Genomic DNA, 13,428 nt, shown 5'->3' on the forward strand with positions numbered 1-13,428 from the left:
CGTGGTCACCAGGCCACACCTTCAAATCATTACCCACCCTTATTTGTGACCCTAGTGGGACAAGATATTGGGATTAGATGCTGGCCTGATTTCCACAACCTCGCAGCAATGACTGGCCCACAATGAACATGCCTTGAGGAAGACTCTATGAGCGAGTTCTAACAATAAATATAACATCAAAAATGGTTTTGAAGACTGCTTTATTATGACAACAGTTACTTATTGAATAACCCAGTAATGAGGTGAACAGGGCTCACTCTCATATTCGAAACCTAACACTTGATTAAGGAAGGGCACTTTCACAAAAGAACCCCATCAACAGCAGCAGCGTAATCTGTTTAAAATACTAGATGAAGCGCTTGATTATTGGGGCATGTGGCATGGCTGAAGCTCTAGGTTGAAATGGGAAAGAAATTCTGCTTGCGGCTGCAGTCCCGAGTGCTGGACGGGATTGCAGCAAACCTGCGCAAGGAACATCATCAAGCACCTGAAAGAATGCCTTTGCAAATCTGTCCTGTGTTTTATTTTTTAAAATGTGGAAACGCAAGTACAAAAAAAAGTGATATAACTTTTCGGCCGTGTGCAGTGGTACAGAAAATTGTGATGTGAGTTTGGTGCATGGACAATGGGCCTGGCCATCAGCAAGGATATATGCCTACTCTGATTTACTTATTGGGGGATGCAGCATGGCCGAAGCTATAGGTTTAAGTGGGAAAGAAAATGTGCTTGCGTCTGCAGCCCAGAGTGCTTGACGTAATTGCAGCAAAGCTGTGCGAGAAGCAGCAGTTAGGACCTGAAAGGATGCTTTTGGAAATGTGTCCTGTGTTTTACTTTTTTGAAATTGTCGAAACGTAAGTACAATAAATAGTGATAAAACATTTCTGCTGTGGGCAGAGGTCCTGACAAATGTCTACTCTGATTTGCCTATTGGGATATGCACTGCTGATAACGACCCACATACATATGCGTTGCAAAGAATAGGTTTGGTAAACGAGGTTTATAGTTGTTTCATATATTATAAAAGAGGAATTATTAATAACTTACATACAGTGATGTAACATTATGAAACATTTACTTATGAAAATGTATTTAATTGACAAAAAAAACGAAAGGGCTGTTATGATTAAGATGTACCCCACCCTTGGGACTCTTCTGCACCAGCAGTTAGCTAGTGGCCTCCCACCTTGGCATTCCATGGCACTTCCCTCCTGGGCTCCCATGTGCAGTGTTGGTTTTCTAATAAGGCATGGGCTAGAGAGGGGGATGCAGAGATAGTGAATAGTCATAAAGGCCAATGGATTATGGTGTTTATTGTATACTACAGAGAAGAATCTAGGACCGAAATTTGTTTCTGTGCTTTTTTCTTTTTCTCTAGTATACAATTGTCCATTATTTTCATATGCATAGAAAGTCAGGAGAGGCCAGAAAGTAATATGGCGAGGGAAATGAGGGAAGGGCACCACCCACACACATGGAGGGGCAGGTGGACAGGGGTAGATGTTGCACGTGTGTTAAATCTAAGGTAGAGGGCAGTGTTTCTCATGCTCCTTGATTACAGCTTCAAAATCACTTCGAAATTGCTCCCCGCTGCAGAGTGGTGTGCTGCAGTATATACAGAGTACTGTTTTATTTATTGAAAGATATGGATCAACAGCTTCTTTTATTGCTTTGCTGGTAGCTGGTGGGATGATTTTGTGTCCCACAGAAGTTGGGTGTGTGGTTACGGCATTGGTTAAGGAAGAGGAGGTAGAGGAATACAGCCTACTACTTCCTAAGAAAGGAACAGTCTTTCTGAGAGCATTGCAGTGGTTAGACTGAGTGTGGTGGGGCATGGAGGTGGCCCTGTAGGAGTACTGCTCAGGTTGTCAGCGACTGAGTACAGTGTTCCACTAAGTGCACTATGCATTTGTAGCTTTAGCCTTTGGTACATTTCCAACCGTGGTAAAGAACTACCACACCCATGATTCTCTCTGGGTGCTAGATGTAGGCACTTCTTCTACCTCATTTTCCTGGTCTTCTTGATTGTTTTTTGAAGTACTGCACTTATTTCATTGTCTAGGTCCTACAGCTGGTTGTAGTGGCTTTTGGGGAGGAGGGATGGCAATAGCTGATGCCATTTTTAAGGTAAATAACAGTTTTCCTAATATTCTTCCAAGTATATGCTGTGTGCTAGATTGTTAATGTATAATGAGTAAGCATAAGTGTTGGAGCTGTGCATGGGTATGTTTTGATCTTCAAAGTTCCTAGATGAGCTGAAAAATGCACTTCCAAACTGTTCGTGAACACGTCATCATGCCGCATGTAAGCCCGTGGTCATGTGGCTCTGTCCAAGAAGTCCATGATGACGTCAGATGTTCGCGAACATTGGCAAACACAAAAACAGTGTCAAAAGTTGCAAAACGTGTATAGAAGTGTTACAAATCATGCTAGAAGGTGGGCAATGGCAGAGTTTTGAGGTGAAACTTTCTAAATTGGAGAAAAATATTGCTATATTACGGTAGGTATGATATTAGTAAGTTGTAGCGAAATTAGGGTGCACTGGTAAAACCATGAAATTCACGGAAAGCACTTTGTTAAAGGGACGTTATGGTAAAGTTGCACTAGTAAAAACCTATGAAATTCAATGAAAAAAGTTTGTTTAAAGGAGGTTGTGGTTACAAGTAAAACCAAAAAAAAAACAGAAATTTGTCAGTTATGGTAAGCTAAGCAACCATAATGCGCGCCACCACTGTGCACTGCTATGACAAACACCCAGTACATGAAAGAAGACATCACAAATACAGTTTACCCATGCTTACCAGCCCTTTGTTGGTTACTCCCCCCCCAAAGGGGGGTGGTGGAGACAGGGCACAGCCGAAAGCAGCATGCTGGTCCTTTAATAAAGAAGGATGCTCTAGGCTGGTGTGCAAGTTTATACATGTGAGCAGCAGATGTGCAGGAATGCATCCTGTCACGCAATGTTTTGCAACAGGAGAGAGAGGGAGGGGTCGCAGAGCTGGGCGAGGGGTTGTGGGGAAAGACCTATACTTCAGTTAAAGTGGAGGTTTTGGATGAATGGTTAGGTTGTTATCCAGATATGGAGGGGTCCAGGATTTTAGGTGTGGGTGTCCGGGAGGTATTTAACTTGTGGTGCCAGGGGCCGAGGATGTGACGGTGGGTGGAAAACCTGAAGTGGGCGCAGAAGAATTAGTAGGTGATAAGGGCAAAGTTGCAGAAGGAGGTGGCTGAGGGACATGTGGTTGTGACGTTTCCGGATTTGCCGAGTGATCTGGTGGTGTCTCCCTTCGGGGTTGTCCCTAAAAAATCAGCTGGTGAGTTTAGGTTGATTCACCATTAGTCATGGCCAGATGGCATGTCAGTGAATCATTTCATTGCCCCAGATGATTGAGGAGTGTCCTATGCAAGTGTGGATCAGGAGGTTGGTTTGGTGAGGGAAAAGGGATGTGGTGCTTTTGTTGACAAGTGTGACATCAAGTTGGCCTTTCGGTTGTTGCTGTTGCATCCAAAGGATTTGTGGTTGTTGGGGATGCAGTTTGATAGGCAAATTTACATGGACAAAGCATTGCTGATGGACTGTAAAGTGCCATGTGCATTATTTGAGCATTTTAGCTTCTTTTTGAAGTGAGTTTTCCCTTATAGTTCTGGTTTTGGGGGAGTGTTGCACTATTTAGATATTTTCTTGTTCATCAGTGGGGCGGGTGAAGAGGAGGAGTGTCAGTAGATGCTTGAGGTTTTTCAGTTGTGGATGCTCAAGTTGGGCGTGCCATTGGCGCACGACAAGAGGAAGGGGCCGGCAGTGGGTCTGACTTTTCTGGGAACTGAAGTGGACTCCGTGGCTATGACCTCATGCTTGCCGGATGACAAGGTGAGCAAGCTGGTACATCTGCTTGAGAGAGTGGTAGCAGCGCATGAAGTGACACTGATGGACATGCAGAGTCTGGTAGAGCATGTCAATTTTGTGTGTCGGCTCTGGCTCTTACTTTTGTAGAAATATGGCCTGTTCTATGGCAGGAGTGAGGTATCGTCCTCACAGGGTGAGGATTTCAGGGACCATCAGGGAGGAATGTAGGGTATGGCTGCGATTTTTGGAGGAGTTTAATGGTGTGTCTATGTGACTGCAAGGGGACCCATTGGCTTGGGAGGTGAACGTTTTCTCGGGTTGCGTCCAGCGCTGGAGGATTTGGTGTGTACTGGAGGGATAGATGGCCTGCTGAAAGGTGACCTGAGCAGTGGAAGAGAGGGGGGCATAGCTTCCCTGGATGTCTTCCAATTGCTGGTGTATTTGGACTTGTGGGGAGGAGAGTTGAAGAATAACAAAGTAAATTGCAACAAAGAAGTGGTTAACATTGTGAACAAACAATCCGCCAGGGACCAGAGGGTGTCCAGGTTAATGAGGGAATTCATGCTGATGCATTATCTCATTTTCAGTGGCAGAGATTGCATGGGCTGGCACTGGAAGCAGAGGTGGGGTTGCACTGGATCCCAGAGGAACTGTGGTGGCTAGGAGCTTGAGAACACTGCATTTAGTAAAGGGTTCACTGGTCCAAGCATTGCAGGCAGCATACAGGAGAGCACGGTTGGAGTTTCTAGGAGGGAGCGCAAAGTTGGAAGGGGATGGATGATGCAGAGGAGACAAGGAGGGAGGATGTGATTGACTTTATACTGAGCTGCGTGGGTAAGGGTTGGTCCAGGGCAACGATAGCAGGGAAGCTTGCAGGCATTGCTTTTATGGGAAGTGGTTCTGAGGATTTCAGCCAGGGAGCGGTGAAATGGCACTTAGGGTGTTGGAAGCATGGGCAAGGGAAAAGGAGAAGGGGAAGGATGGCAGGAGGCCGGTGTCATCGGGCGTGTGAAGGAGGCTTTCCCAGGTATTTGAAGGGGTATGCTGTTCACCATGGAATGAGACATGTTTTCGGCATGTTTCATGTGGTTGTTTTGCGGCACTTCACGTGTCAGAGTTGGGGTTGAGGGGGTTAGGGGACAGAGGCCTGATGTGGAGGGATGTCTGTCTGTTGGAGCACAGCATGGTTATCAAAATTTATAAATCAAAGACAGATCAGTTGGGCATTGGTTGTTGGGTGCATTTGAATGTGGGCAGTAGGGAGTTGTGTCCGGTGAGAGTGGGATACTATGGGGGAAGAGAGGTAGAGGAAGGGATGGTAATTGTTTTTCAGCATGAGAATGGAAAGAGTTGACAGCTGCATAGGTTCTGGGTTGATGAGCAGGGCTCGGTTGGTGGCAGGCGAGAGGGCAGAAGATTTTGGGACTTTTAGGATGGGGGCTGCGTAGGAAGGGAGTAAAGCTGCGATTTTGTGAGGAGGTGCTGAAGAGCCTAGGGGGCTGGAAGTTGGCAAAGTATAAAGGGTACATCAGAGATTTTGGAAAAGGGGGCTATTAGGGGTGATGGGCTGGAGTTGGGGGGGCTTGTCAGAGGGTCTCTCATTGTCTTTTTTCATTTTCAGATTTGGCTTGTAGGGGTGGTGAGTTGCCTCAGATATGGATATTCAGACATTCCATAGTGACTTGGGCAGGGAAAGCTATGGAAAAAAGGTTTTTTGCAACCCAGTTCGGGTGTAGTTATGATTTGGCTTTGCTGAGATGGTCTGGGGTGGGAGTGCACAGGTGGGACCAACTGGTGCCTATGCTGGTGGGTATGAGAGAGCTCCATGGGGTGCCAGCGGCTTGGGTACTACACATGGGGGGGAGAACAATTTGGTTAAGGAGACATGTCTGGTATTGTTAAAGAAGAGGAAGAGGGACCTTAGTTGGTTTTGGGAGATTTGGTCGGGGGTGGTCTTGGTTTGGACAGAGTTAATTCCAAGGAGGGTATGGAGAGGAGCTGTGAAGGAGTGGGCGTTGGAACAGACGATGAAGCAGATTAACAGGGAGATGTTAAAGTTCAGCAGGTCCTGGGGGTGCAGATGCTTATGCACCCAGATATCAAATATAAGACTTTTGATGTGTTTCAGGTTGATGGAGTTCATTTGTCACTTATGGGGAACCAGTACTATTTGTGGGATGTTAGATTAAAGGTGGAGGGTATCATAAAGGGGTTTAGGTAGAAGGGAGCCCGGGGGGATTGGGAGGTGGGGCAGAAATAACACCTCAGAAGAGGATTTGGCCGGGGACATGGACATGGTCCTTTGGAGGATGTTTGGGGGAAGCAAAATGGGGAAGTAGCGTGGTAAAGGAGGGGGCTAGTGCTTTTTGCATGAACAGTCTAGCCCGAGAGGTACAAAGAGGGGGAAGAGGTACTGAAGAAGAAGGGGTGTGGCCTTGGGGAGAACATGGGGGAGAAAGCAGGAATTAAGTTTGAGAGGAATTGGGGGGAGGGAATAAGGGGCAGGAAGTGATTAATTGTTTAATGAATTGTTTAATTATTTAATTGTTTGGTGATTGTTATTTAATCTTTAGTTGGTAAGGCCAGGGAGAAAGGTTTGCGGGTATTTATAAGCTTTGGCTTGTCACATTAAAGCAACCTTTTCCACTTCAAGCTAATCTGGGATTTTTGTGCAGTTAGCCCAAATGAACATTCAGTAGAACAAACCAACATTGCATTGTAGTAGACTTTGGAAAGACTCCACACAATGGTCAACATTCCAGACCTGACAACAAAGAATTCCTGTGCTCTTCATGTCCTACACCGAGATACCAAACTTGGCTGTGAAATTGATAGATTTAATGACTTACTGCTGCTAACAACTGTTTTATCATGATGATGTGAATTACCATTTGTCCTACTGCCGCACTGCTCTTTAATAAATGACTAGCCTGCTAGCTTAGATACTTAGCACAGCAATAGAGGGAGATACACTCTTTTACAGGAAAGAATGCACCCTTTAGAATATTTCACATTCTCTCTACTACATGAGCTTTTGTTGTATGTCCTCCATCTATACCAGAGCTGCTAAAATAAGCATTTTCAGGTTATCCCTGTTATATAGGAGAGAAACAAGCACAAACTGTTTGCAGGCTCACCCTGCTATGCAATAGCCCAGCCACTAATAACCCAATCACATCCTTACAATGGACAGCTGCTTCATGCTCATTATCACATGGAGCTTCTGCCTGTCATTCCTCCTACTGCTTGCTCAAGTTACTGGGGGATTTTGTGATGATGGACATGAAGTTGTCTCTCCATAGTATTGTGGAATGCACTGTCTTTCAATTCCCCATAGCTGATCAGCAGCCAGCAGTGCAGGCAATGTGTGCCTGCATGCTAGAACAGACAGCGACACAGGCTCCTTCCACAAGGAGGCACAGCCACCGACTACCACTGGTTGGAGAGGAGCCAAAACAGGCCTGATAGTTGTGGACAATGCCACTGGCTGTGGTTGGGCCCATAGTTTAATGCAACAGCACTCTTCATCATCACGGGAATAACCTGAATCACACAACATGCCGTTAGGTATAGGAGGGTACCATGGCAACTGGGGGTGATGGATGACACCTAGATGTTGAACATGCAGTACATAATATTCCATCTTTGTGCCCCACGATACACTCTTCTTGCAAAGAGTGCCCAAAACTGCCCACTCCTCTGTCTGTGTTTTCTCCTCAGGCAGGGGGATTACTAACACACCCATGGGGTCCACTTGAAGAAAGCAAAGGGGCATTATACTTTTTTGTCCCATTCTCTGGCCTGTCTTGCCCTCTTCCCAGGCCTGGATCGACCACTATCAGCTTGTTCAGCCTCCCTCCCTCCTCCTCTGGCTGGGTCACCTCCTGCTCTTCCTCTGCTTCCTTTCCTCTTCCTCCATGACTTGTACCCACATCCTCAACATCCCCCTCCTGCTATGGATGTACCTTGTATTCCACTGTCTATTGCCCATCCTTCTGCCCCTCATCTGTATCCTCAAGCCCCACTTCCAGCTCTTAAACCACCCCAACGCCTGCTGCACCTCACTTCTGTGTCCTCTTGTTCCACCACCTGCTCCATCTCCTCCTCGGGTTATTGCTGCCAGTCAATAGCAGCCTCACACTGCAACATCTCATCCACAATTGCTTCCATCACATCCTTTCACCCCACAGCTACCATATCCTCCATGAAAAACACAGTAACATAATTTGAGGGATCCCCACAATGACTGGATGATACAGCTATGTGCCTCCATACTTACCTCTTCTTACAATCTCTGTCCCCGTACTTCACTTGGCATCTTTCCACTTTTATCATACTCTGAGGTTTCCACATCTATGTCAACTGATGAGGTCTCAGTTTCCATCCCAGCACAGTGTACATCTACGACACATGCCTCTCAAGATCTGCCCACCTCCTCCTCATCCAAAGTAGATATTCATAAAAAGAGATGAGCTTGTTCTTTTTCTTTATTTATGTAACAGTGTCGGGAAGGCACACATTGAAACGTTCTCATGAGTGTTTTTAAGTTGTTCCCGATGGGTGAATGTGTTCTCTTTTTTCAGTGGAAGGAGGAATGCTAAGGGAAATAGTTTGAACAAATTACAAAGGGTGCCTCATATGTTTTCAAAAAAGGTTTTAGCAAATGACTTTGAAAAGGATTTGTTCTTGTATTTTCGGGCAGAAAAGTAAAGCGGAAGGTATTCAAAAGTCAAACAAGCACAAAGGGTTTCACAAAGGTTCTCAAAGAGGCGATCTGTCTTTAGATAACTTCACAAAGCAACCACGGTACAGCCCACAGAGAACCAGAAAGTGAGATAGACAATTTAATATGGACACCAAAACTCTGTAGAACTTTGATTGGCCTGATGCACATTTCTTAACGGATTGGCTACTCTGAGTGGCCCACTGAAGTTGGGCTTACATGCGGAAATCATGGAGGCACAATTTGGGGCTCTCGGTGGAAACTGCAAGATATCACCAGTTGGTTGAATCCTTGAGACATTATACTGCCCATCATGCCATGAGTTCTTTTGGACCTGGCGTCTGAAACCTTCAGCTCTCAAATGTGTTCTTGTACAGCCCTACCCAGAACAGCCAATTGTAAGGGATCATAGGAGCTGTAAGCCAACACATCTGGAGAGTCACAGATTGTGGACCCCTGTGTTAGACAAATGTTCAGCCAAACTTACTATTATTGCAATCCACAAAGACAGGTTAGTGTAACATTCCTACATTGATGAATCTGCTTATTTTACAGAAAGTATGCATGTGCTAAATTAACATGATCTGATTCTCTCTTTTCTCCCTAACAGGTTACAAACCAGATTTTTCCAGTTTGGACGTACTCATACCTGGCACTCCTGATCCCTGTATTCTTGCTTACTGACTACTTCCGTTACAAGCCTGTCATTATTCTACAAGGGCTTAGCTTCATCACTGGATGGCTCCTTTTGCTATTTGCCAATGGAGTTCCCGCAATGCAGGGCTTGGAGTTCGTCTATGGTCTAGCCACAGCCACTGAGATTGCCTATTACGCGTACATTTACAGCGTGGTCAGCACTGACCATTATCAGAGAGTTACAAGCTATTGCAGAAGCATCTCCCTAGTTGGATACACAGCTGGATCAGTCATTGGGCAACTTCTGGTGTCTTTAGCAGGTGTCTCCTATTATTATCTGAATGTAATAAGTTTGGTGTCAGTATCAGTGGCATTCATAACTTCACTTTTTCTACCGATGCCCAAAAGAACGATGTTCTTTCATAAAAAACTTGCAATAGAAGCTGCAGAAACATCATCAGGTGTAAATACACAGACAATCCCACAGATCCTTAATGAACCACAGAGAAGTGAAGATGCTGAAAAGCCATGCCGCCATGATGCGTCTCATACCAGTAGCCACACAACATTCTTTCAAGTCCTTCCCCGGTTGATGGTAGATTTAAAGGAATGCTACTCGACAAAGAAGCTCATTTACTGGTCGCTGTGGTCAGCGCTAGCCACTGCTGGCTATAACCAGATTTTGAACTATGTCCAGATTTTATGGGAACACGTGGAGCCATCGCAAAACGCAGCTATATACAATGGTGGAGTCGAAGCTCTTTCAACACTTTTGGGTACGTTCTTTTAACATTCCATGCCCTTCAATATTTTAATGAAGTTGTGAAATGCTGTCTCCTACACGCATCTGTGATTGCTTAATATATAGAATGTTAGGGTTACTATGTTGAATACTTGTGCTCATAATGCTACTGACACATTGATAGCTAGCTGGCAGTTTTATCTTGTTGGCATAGGTAGATAGAAAGACAGGTAGATAAAAAGATAGATACATCCATTCTTTAGATATCAGATCTGCTATTGTAAGATGTATCCAATGACATGAAAACTGGGCCTGTGGGCACACATTAACACTATAACAATGATGGTTCTACATAAGCTGGCGCACACCCTGTCAAATCTGCACTCTAGATAACTGAGGAATGATTTCTTCGACCTTGACAAGCTATTGATAGGTTTATTGAAAAAGCCCAACCACCCCTCTAAATAGGATGCCATCTGAAACACTGAAAGGGGTCTTTGGGTTGTGGTATATTAAAGATCACAAAACAGCCTCTGTGAAACATCAGATGGTGAGGCTCTTTGTGAGGAGGAGCGAGGAAGGAGAGCCTCAACTGTTTCAAGCTAGAAAATGAGGCGTGGAACCACAAAGCAAGAAACCTTCTCCTCCAGAGGAAACACACAAACTTGTGCTTCGTTTGCTGTTTGCTTGGCATCTCTTGCAAGGTGGGTATAAGTTTATCCAGCCACAGGGGATGTACTGTGTCATGTAGCGGTCAGATGGATTATAATTGAGTGCCCCTCTTTTTTACCTTACCTTTATCTACTGTCAGTCTGCTCCAGTAGAAGGGAGATGGCCTTTTGTATCATTTTACGTGTGTTTAATGACAGCAGCTGTGTGGTGTATCAAGACTGCCGATTTGTATAATACTGGTAAACATGACTTTTCGAAGCATCAAAACCCCTTGATTTGCTCTGCATAAATTAATGAATGTTGGTCCTGAAGAAGACTGAAACCGGTCGACCTTGATGGGATATCCTTTTTGATTTATACTGTAGGAATCCAGTTTGTGAATTGTCACTTTGGGTTTTAAAGTGTGGAAGTGTTGGCTGCATGGGTACAGAATAATGGCGATGTATTTAATAGGATAAAAGCTTGGGGCACACTCCAGTGAGGGTACATTAAAATAGGAAAATCCCCAATTGAATGCACTAAGCGTTTTAGTCCTGACATAGCCCAGTTTTTATAGTATTGATTCTACAACAGGGAGAATTTTGGTTTATACAGGATGAGATCTACTGGCTAATCGTCTCCCGTCAGCGGGGTCGGGTATCTTTCTGGGAGAAATAAACACTGTGGTCAATAGACATTGGTATGACCAGTTTTGAAGATCCGATCCAAGATATTTTGTGCGTTTATTTTATTGTAGTTTAGCACAGGTGCTTTGGTTTCTCTTCCCCATCCCTTTTAGATAGGTGATCTATTACTGGTACCTAGGGATATCTCTTCTTCCGGGGGTTTTGAGGCAATTTGCGTTTTACTGAGGGACGTGATAGTTTCGTTTTTAGGGAATAAACCCTGCAAGGATACAGGGGACCATGCAAAATGTTGGAAGTAGAGAACCACGGGACAGTAACCAAGCTGATATTAGTGTTTTTTTTTTATAGTTGACTGATTTACAACAATATAGTGAAGTGGCATAGGGTGGGGGATAGCTATGCAGCATCACTTAGGACTGTGGAGAGCAAAGGTAACAACAATGACATTGTGAACATTCAATACAGCAAACCCTGATTACGTCCCTATGTATAAAAAACAATTTTCAACCCCATCAACAATCGGATAAGAGTTGATAAAAGGGCTGTATGATTTAAATATGGAACAATCTGGGTGCAGTGGCACTTCCGACCACTGCATATCAAAGACTAATATAACAGTGTTACAATGGCTCCGGCAAAGAACTATGGGGTCCCCAGGACCTATATGGAATATTATAGGATCCATACTATGAGCCATACTTTAGCAGGATCCCCGTAATCTATGGAGCAGGAGTCGGTGGTATCTTTAGAAGTCTCTTTAGATTAACAATACCATGGCTTCGAATTAGCTAAACCACATGTGAAACGGCTGCCACCAGTATTGCAAAAGACGTCATGGGGAGTGTGACAACAGCAGTTGCCAATAGTCTAGCCAAACAGAAAAAAAGCGCAGGATGGATCAGGGTTCATTTATAGAACTTGAGAGTTTTGAGAGGAAGGTCCACATCACATCTACACATCCCCCAATTCCCTGAAATGTGCTAAATATGCCTGGCGGTGTTTCCTAATATCGCAGGACGCTGAATCTTCTGCTATATGTTGTCCAGTACATGTGACCACCAACAGATAGCAGAAGATACTGCATCCTTCGATATTAGGAAACGCTGCGATTCATATTTAGCAAATGTAGGCTTCACAGCCACTACAAGCAGTGCCCTAGCCTTGAAGATGGACTTCCTCCGAAATGCATAGGCATACCACAAACAGTTGCACTGTCTTTATTGGATGCAATTATCTATCCTGCAAGTAAATAAATAACTGAATAATTGACAACACAACACATAGGAGGTTCGTGCCTTTTTTCTGAATTTTGGAATTCATTGAGAATGATAACACAATTGATATAAAATTGCACTAAACCCTTTCTGCAATTCTATTGGAGAGCCATGTGTGAGCACACCTTGGACTAGATTGATTTCTATTTCTTCTTTATGTTGGTTTTGGCAACCTTTTGCCAAGGTTTCAATGAGTGCTCCGAAATTCTTATTTACGAGGACTGTGAATACTTACTAATTGATCACTAAGTCAAAAGCGGTGCCCACCCGCTATCTTTTTTGATTATTTCTCCAACATAAAGCAGATTGCCATTTTCTGAGAGACTTACATGGGGGGGTGCAAGGGACAGAGCCCCTCACTGTAAGCGACAGAGGTGCCTGAGAGAGAGAGGCAAGAGAAGGCACAGAGGCTGAAGGGAGTGCAGGCAAGTGAGCTGGGACAGTGTTAGATGACAAACGAGCCAGTGAGGAGAAAGGTGGAAAGTTGAAAATGCAAGGGAGGAGCATATCAAAAAGGAGGCTGGGTTTTAGCCCTGTACCAAGACTATGCACTTGCTTCTGGTGTGGAGCATTTTCAATAGCGTTCTCGAGATCAACATGCAACAAAACATACTTTTTGATATATAATGGATAGTCTACAGATAAAAGGATCCATGAGTCACAGTAAAGATGCCAGAAAATATGTTTGCCAGCAATACATGCCCCACGTGACTTAGCCTGGTGGTGAACACTGATCCATAGGCCCAGTATGGAATGCATGGGATAGCTCTGTGGCTGGAGGGGGATATGCTAACAGTTTATTTATTCATTTTATATATTTTTTGCATTCATGGCAGCGCACCAAACCCTCAGGTATCAGGGCGCTAGTTACAGTAAGTGGGAGATGACAATCTTAGTCATAGAAATATATGATA

General features: G+C 44.5%; 1 protein-coding gene across 2 annotated transcripts in view; it reads left to right on the plus strand.

Annotated features, from left to right (window-relative positions):
- Positions 1–13,428, plus strand: part of LOC138491465 (thiamine transporter 2-like) — a 301,653-nt gene that overhangs the window by 17,390 nt on the left and 270,835 nt on the right. For both annotated transcript variants that reach the window (XM_069617982.1, XM_069617983.1), the window contains exon 3: positions 9,175–9,976. In XM_069617982.1, coding sequence (XP_069474083.1) covers positions 9,175–9,976 — 802 coding nt within the window. The remainder of the gene's footprint in view (positions 1–9,174; positions 9,977–13,428) is intronic.

The sequence above is a fragment of the Ambystoma mexicanum genome, chromosome 10, assembly GCF_040938575.1.
Source record: "Ambystoma mexicanum isolate Mex_15411 chromosome 10, UKY_AmexF1_1, whole genome shotgun sequence".
Classification (NCBI taxonomy): domain Eukaryota; kingdom Metazoa; phylum Chordata; class Amphibia; order Caudata; family Ambystomatidae; genus Ambystoma; species Ambystoma mexicanum.